The sequence below is a fragment of the Chelonia mydas genome, chromosome 5 (genome assembly GCF_015237465.2).
Source record: "Chelonia mydas isolate rCheMyd1 chromosome 5, rCheMyd1.pri.v2, whole genome shotgun sequence".
NCBI classification, from domain to species: Eukaryota; Metazoa; Chordata; order Testudines; family Cheloniidae; genus Chelonia; species Chelonia mydas.
Window position 1 is genome coordinate 49,472,031 of NC_051245.2, and position 17,357 is coordinate 49,489,387.

The 17,357-nt window shown below is 38.6% G+C and overlaps 1 protein-coding gene across 2 annotated transcripts in view; it reads right to left on the reverse strand.

Annotated features, from left to right (window-relative positions):
* Positions 1–347: 347 nt before the first annotated feature.
* Positions 348–17,357, reverse strand: part of MCCC2 (methylcrotonyl-CoA carboxylase subunit 2) — a 93,475-nt gene continuing 76,465 nt past the window's right edge. For both annotated transcript variants that reach the window (XM_037903140.2, XM_037903141.2), the window contains exons 15-17: positions 16,447–16,561; positions 8,357–8,442; positions 348–755 (exon numbers count right to left, since the gene is read on the reverse strand). In XM_037903140.2, coding sequence (XP_037759068.2) covers positions 638–755; positions 8,357–8,442; positions 16,447–16,561 — 319 coding nt within the window. In that variant the 3' untranslated portion in view covers positions 348–637. The remainder of the gene's footprint in view (positions 756–8,356; positions 8,443–16,446; positions 16,562–17,357) is intronic.

The window sequence follows — 17,357 nt, forward strand, 5'->3', positions numbered from 1 at the left end:
CTTACGCTGTACAGTTCCCTGTGCAGTGCAAGACAGTATAATTTTGGATTTACACCTCAGAGGTGGGGTGTACCTGAGTAACTGGGAAGGTCCTTAGCTGAAGCCTTCCCATGCAGAGCTGCTCACAGCTTCTGTATGTAACTGCAGCTGGGTTTGTCCCTACCTGAATGTGTGCTGGAGGGGGCTTGAGAGCTTGCCACAGCAATACAGTGTAAAGGGAGCCCAGGCTGGTGGGTCAGGCACACTCAGTGATACCCCAGTTCTAGATGGCAAGAGTAACTTCCACATTTTGGAGGTAAAATGTGGACTTAAAAGGAGCAAACACAGAGAAACATCAGAAACAGAACTCATTTCATGGATGTAATTTTAATGGTTAAGAGATTATAGCAGTGATTCTCTGACAAACGGATCTAGCTTAATGCTGATAGTTAGAATTTATTCACCCAAATGCAAGATTCAGTATTACAGAAACGATACATGCACTGATCCCAGACGATATTTAAAAAAATACTTAAGCATGGTATGAAAATTGTTATATCAAAAATCTATATGTATGTACTCCTCAGAATTACCTGTGTACATTTGATCTTTAACTTTGATTAAAAATGTACAAGGGTGTTCTGAAAAGTCATTTAGATCACATCCTGAAAACTCCAAATTCTGTCCTCTTGGTGGGTGCATTTAGTGCTGCGCTAAGACTCAGACCCAAAACAAGTCTTGTATTAGCGGGGTCAATAATTCCATCGTCCCATAACCTGAAATTAGACCAAACAATAAAAGAAGAATTATATAAACAGTTTACAAGAGATAGGCTTTCAGCCAGACAGAAGTAAATAAATATTTCTGTTGGAGGGAGTGGATAAAAAAGGGCCAAATTCTGATTTAAGACAATTGAGCTATTTCATATTTATGCTGATGCAACAAAGCAGAATTTCATGCCTACTTTTTTATTATTTGTACAATTTGTCTTCTAGATTTAACTATACAGTTCTAAATAAATGACTAGGATAATCTCTACCTACTTTAACTGGGATTATTCATACTATTTTTTCAGTATGAAAATGGCATCCTAAATTCAAGAGAAAAAAATGTCAAGAGAAATAAATGGAAAAGATCCCAATGTCATGAAAATGGCTCCCCAGCCTGTTGGTAACTATATTCTAAAAAGTAAACTAACATCATTAATAAATGTTATTTGGCTTAGCTTAGCTGTCAACTCAAAATGTTTAGTTATGAAAGCACAAGGATTTAAAGTACGGGAGTATTTTTTTTTATGGACTGCCAACCATTATTTCACTAATCTTCTTTACTGAAGTCTATTTCTAAACAGTTGTAAATTAATCTGTGCCATAGTGAAGTCCCTGAAAGCAATGAATTCATAAAGCTATGCCACAGTAACAAAAAACTCCTCTGAATTCCAAACAACTAACCCCTCAAATTGACAGGCACTTCTGCACCTGCTTATTATTAAGCATGCAAGCAGCCAATTGAAGTTAAGCACACATGGGACTGTTTGCAGGTAAGTGCCTAAAGATTCCATCCTGCTCCAAATGAGCTCCAGAGCAAAAATTCCAAAAGTCCTAAAAATTGTATATGTTGTACAGCTACCTTCCCTAGGCACTTTGTTTAGAACCAGATACCGAAGTCCTATTGCAGTTAAAGTCCATTTAAATCAATGTGAATTTTAACCATCTGAGGGACTGCAACACAACATGAAATAGCTTTAAAAAAAGTTAAAAAAAAAAAAAAAGATTCCCTTCCCCAAGCCCAAAAAGAGCAACTTATTTTGTATTCTTTTCTGAGATCATTACATTACTGTCATCACTGACAATTTTATTGTGTGTCTTTAAATTACTGCTCTGCTTTTGGTAAATTTGTTTTGAAAGTGATGGTCCTTTCATGTTATTTTAAAACAATGGGTAGCCAAAACTAAATTTTTAATCAAGAGCAAAAATAGTCTTCCCTTCTGGCTAACGTTTCAAGTTGTCAATTTTATATTGTTTGAGGATTAGTTGTTGTTTTTTTTTTTAAATCAAGTTACACAGGAAAGAAAACATTTAGCACACTTATCTCAATACTAAAGAACAGAATAAAGAGAACTGCATACTGTATGTGAATAAGTACTCATGAGTCTTAGTCACCAATAGAAGTTTGCAACAATTTTGTAAATTTGTCTTAGTCTAGCATTTGTTGTTAGTGTCACTTTCACCAAGTCACAGCAAATAATTTTTAAAATATCTAATTACATTTTCTCTTTTACAACTTGGGTACACACAAAAACAGGATATCCAGAAACTCACTTCTTCTAGGATGCTCCCAAGAAACAAAACTATATAAACACCAACAAATATAAAAACTTACAAACCTATTGCCTAACCTTTTCCCCTCTCTGGATTTTCCCGTCTGTATCCTAACCTCTCTCTGTCTCTGTGGGCACATCTACATGACAGCGAGTCTCAGAACACAGGTCAACTGACTCATGCTCACAGGACTCATGCTAAGGGACTAAAAATAGCAGTGTAGACATTCCCCGTAAGGGAAGAGCCCAGGCTCTGAAATCTGGCGAGGGAGGCTGGGCCTCTAAGCCCAGGCCTCAGCCAGAGCAGTAATATTTACATTGCTCTTTTCAGTCCTTAGCACAAGCTCCATGAGCCTGAGACTAGCTTCCCTGGCATTTTTGTTTGGTTGTTTTTTTGCCATGTAGATGTACCCTCTGGCTCCTATCCCACAATGAGAGCTGCTAGTAGGCACTCTTATGCCCACATGGAGTCACACTAGCAGATCCTGTTGCAGGACAGCAACATACTGTTTGCGCTTGTGTCCTGGACAGCATAACACATGTTGTCAGCACTTAGGATGTGATTCAGGAAAGCATCCCGATTCAGGAAATCACTTAAGCACACTTAACTTTAAATGCCCACTTATGTCTTACTAAATTTGATAGAGTGTAAGCACATGCTTTGAGCTAAGAATGTGATTAAGTGCTTTTCTAAATTGGGGATTTTAATAATAATCATTCATTAATTACAACCTTTTGCTGTATTTTAACAATAATATTACATTGAAAAATTAAGTGCTCAAATTAGGTGCTTTTTCTCCTTAAGCCACAGCAGTGAAACACAAAATAAAAGTATAATTAGAACACTCCTGAGCCCAGAAGAGCTAGAGGACCAATCTAACTCCCACTGAAGTCAATAGGAGTGTCTCCATTGACTTTAATGGAAGTTAGGTCAGGCCTTAAACTCTTCAGGAATAATGAGTGTGTCTCATATCTATGCATAAAACCCTAGTTTAAGAAAATGTCAGTGGGATCACAGTCTAAGATATACATGGCTAACATTTTGTAACATCAGAGACTATGTTACCAAGAACACTTCAGCAGTTTTCACTACAAATTTCACATAAAAATGTATTATTTTTATTTCATTATCCATTAGAACCTGATTTAGTTTTGGATCAGCTTAATTTCTTGGCACAGTTGGATAATCATTGGGATATCTCAGTGAACTAGTTTCATGAGATCAAACCCTCAGTCACCGTGCTCCTCATAATCTTAAAAGGATAATAAAATGTAACTACATATAGTGATTTCTCTTTGTTCTAAGTTTGATTTCATTTCAATTTTCTGATAGTTACATGTTTGTTTGGTCCCTCTGGGAGGGACCTGCAGTATTGAGATATACCTCACTATTTGGTGTAATGATTTTTCAATCTCTTTTAGTAAAACCATCAAAATTGAATGAAATATTTCAAATTTCATTAAAGAGGTTTAATGTAACTGTATTTTTGTGGGATAAGTTATATTAAGAAAGCGTTGCTGGCCCAAAGCAATTAACCTCAGAAATTCAGCCTTATAAAAGGCTATTGTTGTAATAAAGACCTTTCAAAACTTTACACACCTTTTTTTTAATAGAATACTTGTTTTTTGTAATGACAAACTAGCTTTTATTGACAGCCTCAAAGATTTTACACTGTATAAGGTAAAGATTGCTTTCAAGGTCAGCATTACCTTCTGCTTTTCTTTGTTTAAAGAAAACTGTCTTCTGTATTGGGACATAACATTAAACATCCTATTAAAAACCCAGTGCTAGAACATGAATCACATCTATGTTCATAAAATATTCAGAACAGGGACTCTAAGTAAAAAACAAACAGACTGGAAAAGAAAAAGGCCCATGTAATTTGTTACAACATAAACTGATTAAACTCCATTTGGAAACCTGTAAGCAGATTAATATAGCTCATTAAAAAGAGAGCTGGCTAACGACTCTCGTTAATTAAGACTGTTCAGAGTGAAAGGTTCTATTCAGACAATTGATTAAAGTTGGATTAGAAAACACAACTAAGGGGAAGTATATTGACATCCTGAAGATAACAAATTATAATTTATAAGCAAAATTGCATACACAAAGCAAATAGGGAAATATGCTTCCATTTTAAGACCATAAAAGCATTTTTTTCCCTTTACTTTCAAATTTATTGCTCAAGGGCCTCAAAGCCCACTGAAGTAAATTGGGCTTTGAATCAGGTCCCAAGAGCACAGACAGAGACTATGTAACAGAATTTTTAATTTTTGGCGCAGAATTCCCTCAGGAGTAAATAATATCTGATATCGCTGGTGACTGGACTAGGCCACCAAACTACAAAAATAGTAGTGTAGAGCTTAGTGTCTTAATCCAGTATTCCAAACGCTGAGATCTTACTGAGGAAAATGAAGTATATGAAGGGAGTAGGCATACAATTCATGATTGGTGGGGACAGGTGTGAATATTGGGCACAGGTAGAAGACAAACCTATTAAGATGCCCAATTCTTTCCACAGGAAAAAAAGAACTGGTGGGAATTGAGGGCTCCCAGACCATGTATATTCAGGGTCTTAGGCCAGGTCTACACTACAGACTTACATCCGTAGAACTACGTCGCTCAGGGGTGTGAAAAATCCACACCCATGAGCAACATAGTTACACTGACCTAACCTCCGGTGTAGACAGCGCTGTTGGTGGGAGAGCTTCTTCCATCGACATAGCTACCGCCTCTCACCGAAGAGATTAACTACGCTGACAGGAGAAGCTCTCCCATCAATGTAGGAGCATCTTCACTTCAGTGCTACAGTAGCGCAGCTGTGCTGATGCAGCGTTTTAAGTGTAGGCTGCCCTTAGACTGTAAGGTCTTCAGGCCAGAGACTTGTCTTATTTAAGACTGTGAAGCTCCTAGCTCATTTTGGGACAGTATTTTATGAACAAACAAACTGCTCTCCCTCGACTGAAGAATTAGGTGAAGTTTTTTATTTTTTTTAAAGGATGCCTAAAGTTAGGTTCCTTGCTGAGTACTCAGCAGCTCCCACTGAAATTAGGCCACTTATTTAGGTATCCAAATATGGGTTTGGGCCTAAATTTTCAGAATGACTAGTTATTTTAGGTACTTAAGTTGCAGGAGTGTGACTTTCAGAAACTGCTGAGCACCCTTTAAGATGTCGCAAGCCAGGCACCCAAAAAAAAATCACTTGACACTTTTGAGAATGGAAACACCCATTTTTAAAACATGTGGGCCCTAGGCTAATATTTAAATCTCTCTCCTTACACGTAACTATTGCTCTAAATATGAATAATGGGTTGTTGGCTGTTTTGGGGGAAATGGAGTTGTTTTTTACACCACAACTGTATACATATTGCACGCCTAATAAATCCAATAATTTTTCAGTCTTCAGTACAAAGAGATTATGAATGAGATTCCAGTGGATATGTAAAAAAAAAAAAAATTTTTTTTTTTTTAAAAAAAAGGACAAATTAACAAAATCAAAGAGTTCATTTTCTCCTCCAGCAAATTAAGGATTTGGTCTAAATACAGACACCCTAACTGTAATTTTTAATGTAATTAGTTCAGTGAAAAATTCTTCTGCTTACAATCCGATCATAAAAAAATTAAAATCCTTACTGTAATTTTTCTCTCTGCCTGAGGGATAAATCTGAGGCTTTGTAAGAGTGATATAGGGGCAGATCCTCAATTGGTACAAACCAAATTAGCTCTATTGACTTTAATGGAGCCACACTGATTTACACCAGCTGAGGACCTGGTCCACAGTCTCTATCTATACTCAGAGCAAATCTTATAAAGCTTCAATTGGCTAACAAATAGATGCAATGTGCAAGTCATCATGTCACCAATCAATACAAGTTAGTAATAGTTTATGACTTCATAAATAATGCACTAACCTGAGAGTAAAAAAACCAAACAAAACAGATTGCTTTGTGTCTACATAATTACTAAGAGTTGACATATGGATAGAGACTGCTTAAATACAGGAGCTTATTGCTTACCAACACCTGTTAACATACTTTTATTAAAATGGTTAAATTAATCACATTTACAATTGTTACAACGCAAATTTACCCCTACTGACAGAGTGTGTCTGGAATTAAATAATTCTAAGCATACTCCGGGGATTTACCAAAAGAGAAACTTCTTGCTAACTTTTAGCATAGTCTATATCTTTATTCAAAGGTATTCATTTATTTACTACCATAAGCAAAAGATGAAAGTAAATACAATGCTTGGGGTCGCTGCCATTAAAAATTATTTATATAGTGGACAACAGTTCACTTAAGGTAGGGTGTAAGAATCACTGGTGTTAAAAGGGTAGGAGCAAGTTACTTGAGTTTTAAGGAGAGATTTGAAGGAAGACACCAGGAGTCACAATATAGTCCCACTACAGCTAGCTAATCAGAACTTGTAAAACTTAAGGCATAGATAATTAGATCTTGGAATAACATTGTTTTTAACTGTGGTGCAATTCTTTTTATAAACTGTGTACACTGCCATTAGTGAAATTGAGAACAAGGAGAAGCAGGCAGCATGATGAGAGATAAGGCAAGCCAGGGAAGAGACTACAACGGTACCATATGGCAAAAGAGAGAAGGGTGTAGGGCATGGTTAGGAATAGTGGTAATAGAAACAGAGATTAGATTAAAAATTAGATTGACCTAGCTACGTCACTCACAACTGTGAAAAATGTTGTGTCCTCTGTGACATATTTGGTCTGCCTAACACCCAGTCTTCCGTTGACTTAGCTACCGCCTCTCGGAGGAGTAGATTACCTATAGTGACGGAAAAATAACCCTACATCACTGGAGCAAGTGCCTACACTGTGGTGTTACAACAGCAAAGCTGCAACGCCATAGCTGGGCCACTGCAGCAACTGTAGTGTAGATACAGCCAGAGATATAAGGAAAAATGATATAGTATTTTGTAAGTAAAGACAAAGAATGTGAATTTGATAGCATAAGGGTAAGGAACCCTTTAGAAGGATTCATAGGGGGACTGATGTGATCAGAAGATGATTTTCCTGTCAGCATTTTGAACAGACCTAAGCGATGAGAGGCATGGGAGGGCGACGAAAATGATTTACAATAATAAATGCAACAGAAGATCAACACATGCACAAAATTTTAGTGGTGGCATCAGTGAAGAATTTGGTAACATCAAAAAAGTAGTATCAGTCATTATCAAGAAGTTAAATATGGGGTTAGAAGTGGAGAGAAGTGTCAAAAATTTCACAAGGTTGCTGTATATATGCTCACTATAAAAGGAAAAGAGAACACATTATTTACATTTTAATGGTATGTGCCCTCCTCCAGAATAGCGTGCCCATATACTTGATCACCTCACCTCAAGGAAGCTATAAAAAGAAATTAAAAAGAACCGAAGAAGGAGGACAAATAGTAACATGCTGAGGTTTACATGAAAAGGAAGGTTGCAAAGACTATGATAATTTAGCCTGTAAGGGCATTTGACTTAAAAGGGATTTAACTGACGTATTCAAAATATATAAGCCCAACCTTTATAACCTTTTGAAAAAGGAAGCATATTTAGAATTAATAAAGCAATGTCCCTTTACCCAGTGCACAAGTAACCCGTGGAAGATCACATATATACAAATAAAAAATTGGACACTTATTAAAAAGTGGGTAAGTTTATCATCCTTGATGTTTGTAGTTCGACAAGCTACAACAATGATATGAGAAATCAAATGTCATGCTTCATAGGGTCCTATGACCATCTGTAGGAATCTGTAAAGAATCTCCCCCTCCACCACATCCCCACATACACAGTGGTACACAACTAACTTGCTGCATTCTGGAAACCTTCCTTTAAAGCATCAGGTACTGCCCGCTGTCAGAGACAAGATAGATGGAACCATGGTTTGGATTGCATAGTACCTGTGGACACTAAACAAAACCCTTGTTCCAGATTGTTTTAAACTGTGTGTAACTGGTCCGTTGTTCAGCATTAAGATCTAAAAGGTGTTAACACATTCTGGTTATATCATCGCGTTCTGGGAACAGACATTTATATGTTACCTTGCACTGGAATAATAAGGGTTTCCCTCCTCTTCAAACCTCCTAATGATTGGCTCCTTCAAAGCTGCTTCATCTGCCTCAGATAACTGTTAAGGAATAAAGCGAGTAACTGAACACTGTCTGTACAAGAAATTCTTCAAAATACCTACTTACACAATGACATCAGATCCCCATCTCAAACAACAGCCAAGAAGTGACTTGCTAAACTATCTCCAGAGACAAGGTGTGTGAGGTAATATCTTTTATTGGACCAACTACTGTTGGTGAGAGAGACCAGCTTTCGAGCCACACACAGCAAATTCAAATCTGGGAAAGTTACTCAGAGCATCACAGTTAAATGCAAGATGGAACAGATTGTTTAGTATAAGTAATTAGCACATACAAAAATAGGGGGTTAGTGGGTTACAGATTGTTGTAATAATCCACAAATCCAGTGTCTCTGTTCAGTCCATGATTTTTAGTGTCTAGCAGAGTTATGAATTTAAGCTCCCAGGCTCATCTTTTGAAAGTGTTTTGCAGGTTTCCTTTGAGGATGAGGATGGATAGTAAGAGAGAGTGATCACTTTGTGAAAAAAGTGTTCATCCACAGGTGATAGGGTGTTTTTGTTTTTGATCATTTTCCTGTGTAAGTTCATTAGAGAGCATAGTGATTGACTCATTTAACCACACAGTTGATATTGGGGTAATTACACATGTTGTAATTGGCATGTATAGGATCCATGGATCTTGAAAGCTGGGTTGGAGGGGGGGTGCTGATCATTGTAGCAGTGGAAATATGTCTACAGGTTTTGCATCTGTTGTTCTGGCAGGGTCTGATGCCGCTTTGAGTTGGTGTGTCCTAGTCTGTGGGGAGCTTGCATCTGATTATGAGCTTGGAGAAGTTGGGGGGGCTGTTTGAAGGCCAGAAGTGGGGGTTCAGGAAAGATTTCTTTCAGGATGTGGTTCCCACTGAGTACGGGTTGTAGTTGTTTGAGGATACCCATATGAGTTCCAGTATGGGGTGGGAGGTGACAACTATGGGTATGAGGTTGGAAGGAGTTTTATTTCAGTATTGAAGCAGGTTCTCCCGAGGCATTTGGGTGGCCCATTCCATAATGTAATCTACTTTTCTGGTGGAGTGTCCTTGTTTGGTGAAGGCCATTTTAAATGTGTTAAGGTGTATATCCCAGATTTTCTCCTCGGAGAAAGTGGTATTCTGTGGTATCTGAGTGCCTGGCTGTAGAGAACAGATTTCTTGGTGTGTTTGGGGTGGTTACTAGACATCTGAAGTTCGATGTGGTGATCTGTGGGTTTCTTGTATATGGTTGCCTGTAGGGTTCCATTGCTGAAGCTGATTGTGGTTTCCAGAAAGTTTATACTAGTGTGGGAGCATCCCAGAGAGAGTTTAATGGACGGGTGGTGGTTGATGAAGTTATGGTGGAAATCTATGACGGAGTTTAAACGTCTGGTCAGAGGATGAAAATATCATTTTTGTATCTCAGGTATATCATTGGTTTCATGGTGCATTTGTCCAGAAATTCTTCTTCAAGGTGGCCCATGAAGAGGTTGGGATATTGGAAAGCCATCCTAGTACCCATGGCTGTTCCCATGGTTTGGAGAAAGTGTTTGCTGTTGAACGTAAAATTGTTATGGGTGAGGATGAAATGGATGAGTTTGGATATGTGCTTAGGGTGGATATCTGAGGGTTGTCCATTGTCTTGTAAATATTTCAGGCAGGCAGCTATACCATCATTCTGAGGGATGTTGGTGTACAGGGAAGTGACATCCACGGTGGAAAGGATGATGTTCTGAGGGAGGTTGCTAATGTTGTGGAGTTTGTGGAGGAAGTCAGTTGTGTCCTGGAGGAAGCTGGCCCTTGTGTGGAGATTAGTTTGAGGATGGTTTATGAGAGTCCCAATATTCCTTCAGTAAGAATGCCATGGCCAGATAGGATGGGTCTGCCTGGGTTCCCTGGTCTGTGTATCTTGGGAAGCATGTAGAAGGTTCATGGGGTAGGTTCATGGGTGATGAGTTAACAGAGTTTCTCCTGGAGTTGTTTGGGGAAGGATTTGATGATATCCTTAAGTTGCTGGGTAAATTGTGGTGTGGGGTCTTCTCTGAGTTCTTTATAGTAGGTGATTTCAGATAGTTGTCAGTCAGCCTCATTAATGCAGCATCATGGTTGAGGACTACAATGGCATCCCCTTTGTCTGCTGGTTTGATCACTATCTGGTAGTTAGATTTCAGGGATTGAATGGCTATCCTCTCGGCAGTGGAAAGATTATGTTTGTTAAGGATTTCACAGCCAATTTTTTTCCCTGAAGCAATTAATGCAGTGATCAAGAGCGTGGTTTCATCCGCTCTGTGGTGTCCAGTCATTTAATTCCTTTTTCTTATGATTGTCGGAAGGGATATGGTAATTGTGAGTGGTGTCATCACTGTTGTGAAAGAATTCTTTGAGGCAGAGACAACGGAAGAATTCTTCTAGTTGTCCACATATTAGTATGATATCAGGTTCTGTAGTTGGGCAGAAGTTCAGTCCCTTAGACAGTACAGGTAATTCAACTCCAGTGAATGGTAGTCTTGATAAAGTGATGAACTTTGGGTGTCGTGTAGTGTCCATGTGTTGGGTATGGTGCCATGGTTTCTCCCAGAGGTGGTGTTCTGTGGGTTGTGGAGTAGTTGCAATTGGTTCCACTATTTATTTTTGTGTTGGATGGCTGTCACTGGGAGGTGAGGAGGTGGGGTGGGGTGAGGTCATAGTTGTTCTGGATTTCTTGCATGATTTCCAGGTAACAGTCTTGGATTTTTTTCCTCAAGTGTGTCCTATGACTGTAGAGGTGTTAACAGGCCACTCTACCTTGAACAGCCCCTTAGAATATGTGCTAACTACTTATGCTAAAGAATCTGTTCCACCTTTCATGTAGCTGTGATGTTCATACCTTTCCCAGACCTGAAGAAGAGCTGTGTGTAGGAACACAAGAACAGCCATACTGGATCAGACCAAAGGTCCATCTAGCCCAGTATCCTGTCTTCCAACAGTGGCCAATGCCAGGTGCCCCAGAGGGAACGAACAGAACAGGTAATCATCAAGTGTTCCATCCCCTATTGCCCATTCCCTTCTTGTAAACAGAGGTTATGGACACCATCCTTGCCCATCCTGGCTAATAGCCATTGATGGACCTACCCTCCATGAACTTGTCAAGTTCTTTTCTGAACCCTGTTATAATCTTGGCCTTCACAACATCCTCTGGCAAGGCATTCCACAGATCGACTGTGCATTGGGTGAAAAAAATACTTTCTTTTGTTTGTTTTAAACCTGCTGCCTATTAATTTCATTTGGTGATCCCTAGTTCTTGTGTTATGAGAAGGAGTAAATAACACTTCCTTATTTACTTTCTCCATACCAGTCATGATTTTATAGACCTCTATCATATCCCCCCCTAAGTGTGGCTCAAAAGCTTGTCGCTCTCACCAACAGAAGTTGATTCAATAAAAAACATTACCTCACCCACCTTGTCTCTCTAATATTCTAGGGCCATCACGGCTAGAATTACACTGCATAAACCATCTCCAGGCATTTTTCACCCTGCTCCACCCACAATTCTCACTTTATCGAATCAAGTGACATGCATTAAAATTAAAATAGGCACCCTGACAATTTTGCGATACAAAGGGTAAAACAACTCTATCCTAATGCATGTCAAAAATTTCTAATAAAATCTCCATTTTCAGTTGCTTATTAGTCATGTATTTAAGAGTTTTTAAGTGCTGTAATTTGAGATTCGCTATTTTAAAATTATTGAGGCCATATTTTAAATGATAAAAATAGTAAAATAAACCAGGTTTTGGACTTTTCTTTCAGCTGAGATTCTGCTTTAAGCCACCTTTGCACCCTCATAACCTTGGGCTGCTCCAGACATAATGTAATTTAAACAGCCCTGGGAACCTAAATTATGGCAGCCTCCCATACTGCAGCCCCAATACACCCCTGTTATCCCAGTATGCCGCCTACACCAGAGCTTGTGAGGGGATGCTTGGCAGGCAGCCCTACAGCTGTCATCTGCAGTGCTTGTAGTGGGGAAATGCTCCCACAGCAAATCCAGGTCTTTTAGAGCCCCAGTCTGTCACTGCAGACCTTTCACATGGTCTAAAGGGACTAGAACAGAAGGAGGCTCTCATCCCCACCCCCTTTTTTAAGCTTTCATTAAATATAAATATCAGGCTAAATTCTCAGCTGTCACAAATTGGTGTTGCTCCCTCAACTTCCGTTAATGGGACTATTCCTATGTTTAAAGTTAAGCATGTTTTTAAGTTCTTTGTTGGATCAGCTGAGAATCTGGAACAATGTTATTTTAAAAAAAATAAAACAAATTTTGCAAGCCATTACTTTGAAAAGTAAACAAAACACATCATGCTTATGTTAATATTTTGACCATTTATTTATTTTCATATATATATATATATTTGCTTCTGCCAATACATAATACTTTATTTCTCTTGAGCCCAACACTGCTGGAGTTCACCGTCTGTGAAATTAAGGGTAAGGATGAACCTAGCCACTTCCAGAAAGACCTTAAGACGCACTTCTTAGGCCAGATGTTCCCAAATGATTGAGATCCTGATCCAAAAAAGCACTTACGCATTTGGTTAACTTTAAGCATGTGAGCAGTCCCACTGAAGTCAATGGTCCAGATTCCCTGCTGGCCTGAGCCTCGTGTAATCTTTTACACCAATGAAACTCAAGCACATACTCAAGTGCTTTGCTGAACAGAGATGTCTGTCCTGGTTTCCTAGCTGACAGATATAATACAGGGGAGAATGGTTTTTGATCTCTTACTGTCATCCTGACATTCTTAATTTAAGCCTTATAAGGCAACTACAGTATTTGGCATCGAATAAATGCTAATAAATACAAAGTTCTGGCCTTCCTTAATTATAACCACAAAAACATGAAATGACACTTATATCATGTCTCATTTGAGGTTCTTAAAACATTTTACAAACTAACTGTAATTCAGTATCAAAACTTCTCTTCACGGTAATATCTCAATTCTACAGATTGGGGAAAATGAGGCAGAGAGAGGAAGGGTAAATTTTACTCTACCCATGTAGAGCCCAAGTATTCAGGCAATACGCAATTGGAATGCTAAGCAGATGGGGGAGATAAAATCCAAAAGTGTCATTTCCTGATCGTTATTCACAATAAAAAACTCTGAGTACAATATATTACAATAAAAACACTTTAATGCGAAGTATTAGTTTAATAGATAATAAGGAAAACTTTCACAGCCAGTGACAATGTCCATTTTCTGCTTCATTATTAATATCTATTTTTTACATTTGACTCCAATATTCTGTAATACATTGAAACAGATCATTTCACATGTAAGGATGTATTCAGTTTCCATGGCAACTATAGGTATCTACCATTTCGTGTTAGTGATCAAGATGCCCTGACATAACCATAAGAAATATAATATAAAAGCAGTCACAAGTGATGTTTTCCAATTCCTTTGCCTATTCATTAAATCAAAACAATTGCAGGCTTATTTAAATACCACAAATTTCAAATGAAAATGGTGAAATCAAAGTCACTGCAAACGTAATTGGAAAAAGACACTTTGTGCTTTCAGATATTCCTCTTTTATCTCCCCCATAGGGGAATCTCCAAATGCTAAGCTGAGGCAGGGCTGAGGATCCGGCCCTACGGCCCAAAGAGAGAGAAAACCTGGAAAAAAAATTTTTTTTTAAGTAATTGTCTCCTAAGCTAGTGGAAACAGGGCAAGTCACTTGCTACACGGAAGATGCAAGCACTAGCATTTCATGAACACCCCCTGCTAGTCACACCACTGAGCAGCATTAACAGAAGTCTTAAACTGTTAAGTGTCAGATTCATAGATTCCAAAGCCAGACAGGACCATTGTGATAATCTTGTCTGACTTCCTGTATAAATCAGGCCATAGAACTTCCGCAAAATAATCCCTGGAGCAGATCTTTTAGAAAAACATCCAATCTTGATTTAAAAATTATCAGTGATGGAAAACCCACCACAACCCTTGGTAAATTGTTCCAATGGTTAATTACCTTCACTGTTAAAAATGCACACCTTCTACCCAGTCTGAATTTGTATAGCTTCAATTTTCAGCCATTAGATCGTATTCTACCTTTCTCTGCTAGATTGAAAAGCCCATTATTAAATATTTGTTCCCTATGTAGGTACTTATGAACTGATCAAGTTACTCCTTAACATTCTTTGTAAAACTAGATAGACTCAAAGAGCTCAGCCTATCACCATAACCATGTTTTCTAATCCTTTAATCATTCTTATGACTCATCTCTTTTCCCGCTCCAGTTTAACAGCTTTCTTGAATTGTGGAAACCAGAACTGGACACACAGTATTCCAGCAGTGGTTGGAGCAGTGCTACATGCAAAGATAAAATAACTTCTCCATCCCTACACAAGAATCCCCCATTTCTGCATTCCAGGATTGCATTAGCCCTTTTGGCCAAAGCATTGCACTGGGAGTTCATGTTTAGCTCATTATCCACCATGACCCTCAGATTTTTTTCAGTCACTACTTCCCAGGATAGAGTCCCCCATCCTGTAGCTATGACCTACATTCTTTGTTACTATATGTATACATTTACATTTGTTAGGATATAGATATTCAGGCCTGTCTGTAAAGGCCTATACTCGAAGAATTTAGGTGTATTCTTACCACTTAGCTAGTTATAGAGGTATAAAAGAAAGAATCAAAATCACTGTCTGCCGGTGTAAAGGCCTTTTCTCACTATGACAGTCTGAGGCCCTGTTCTTAGGCTAAGATCTTTGGCTAAGCAGCAGAGGCAGCCATAAGCTGGGAAGCGAACGGTCACATCTTTACATTCCAAACTAGTCACATTGAAATAAGGTGCTATTGGGCTGTTAGGAATACAATCCTGTCCTGATAATGCCTATCACCTCTAGAGAAAGGGAAGTGCCTAGAAAATGTAAAAGGAAACTTAGTTTGATAGCATCCTGTCTGGCAAGAACTCACTTATCAATAGCTGGGATGTGAAATCCTCATTTCTGTGTTGTTCTATCATTGTAGTCCCCATTTCCCTATTGTTTGTCTGTATAATCTCTGTCTGGTTCTGTGATTGTTTCTGTCTGCTGTATAATTAATTTTGCTGGGTGTAAGCTAATTAAGGTGGGGGGATATAATTGGTTAAATAATCATGTTACAATATGTTAGGATTGGTTAGTTAAATTTCAGTAAAATGATAGGTTAAGGTATAGCTAAGCAGAACTCAACTTTTACTATATCGTCTGCAGTCAATCAGGAAGTAAGGGGGGGGAAATGGGAACAGGGAATGGGGGTGGGGAAATTGGAATCATGTTTTGCTAAGGGGGGGAATGAGAACAGGGACACAGGTAAGGCTCTGTGGTGTCAGAGCTGGGAAGGGGGACACTAAGGAAGGAAACTGGAATCATACTTGCTGGAAGTTCACCCCAACAAACATAGAATTGTTTGCACCTTTGGACTTCGGGTATTGTTGCTCTCTGTTCATGCGAGAAGGACCAGGGAAGTAAGTGGGTGAAGGAATAAGCCCCCTAACAACATTTAGCCACATTATAATGAAAGTTGTTTGCTTGAGTCCAGTTTACCAAGCAATCTAAACACTCTGAATCAGAGACCTGTCCTCTTCATTATTTACCACTCCCCCAATCTTCATGTCATCTGATTTTATGTCTTCTTCCAGGTCATATACAAAAATGTTAAATAGCGTAGGCCAAGAACCAATCCCTGTGGGACCCCACTAGAAACGCACCTGCTCAATGACCATTTCCTATTTACAATTACATGTTGAGACCTATCAGTTAGACAGCTTTTAATCCATTTAATGGGCCCCATGTGAATTTTATATTGTTCTAGTTCTTTAATCAAAATGTTGCGTGATAGCACTCTACCAGGTCAAAGGAAAGGTATTACAACGTAAGCCAGCTACAATGCAAGATTAGATGAGAATGATGGTACTCATAATACAAGGGGTAGACTAAGAGTCTCTACTTTCATTTGGCATTTGCCCGGATCTTATCAGGGGTGAGCAGAAGAGAGTGATAGTACCTCTTTCCCCTCCCTTGCTTTTTGGTCTTTAGCTACTGTGGCCAGAACAGTTGCGGCTTGTTCTCCTCCCATCACTGAGATGCGAGCATTTGGCCACATATAAAGAAATCTTGGACTGAAAAATACAACATTAAACAAACTTAAAACAAAACACAAAGATCAGCTTTTTACCAGAGAATTAAAAAATACACTGTTGAGGTGCACAATTCTGTTATTTGTATTGATAGGGTTTATTTTAAAAATGTAAATTAAGCTAGAACAATACTCCATTGTTTGTAACATCATGTTATAGGGTTTGAAAAATATGCTCCATTGTTTCTATTTTAAAGGTTCTAGTATCTACATTTCTTAAACATTTGTCTTCCATCTCCCTCACCCCACAAAAAGCGCCCCCCCCCCGAAAAAAAAGCACACAAGACAGAACAAATAAACCTGTCACATGACTCTTTACTTTAGTTAACAACTGCAGCTTCAACAGAAACAGAGGCATTGATGTCATCAAAAACACTATTTGAATAGTGTGAACAGAGACTAAAAAACTAACAAAAATTTTGGGTGGATCCTATAAACATTACTCATACAATCAGACCCCCTGCATCCAATGGGACTTTCACACAAATAAGCACTACTCGTATGAATAAGGGTTACAGGATCCAGCCCACTATGGTCGCTGTGAGAGGCACAAAAAACAGCAGCCATTTTTCATTTTTTAGCAATGGAGCAATAGTTTTGTTTTCAAAAAGTTAGCTATTTTTCTTCCTGAGAATTTCCTCCACCACAACATTTTAATAATAGTTAAGTTATGAGCCTAACAATCTCCACCAGGTCCTACAGCTATTATTTACTTCTGGTCACACCCACTGTGTGCAAGATGCTTTCTAAACAAAGGCAGCACAATTTCTGCCAGAGTT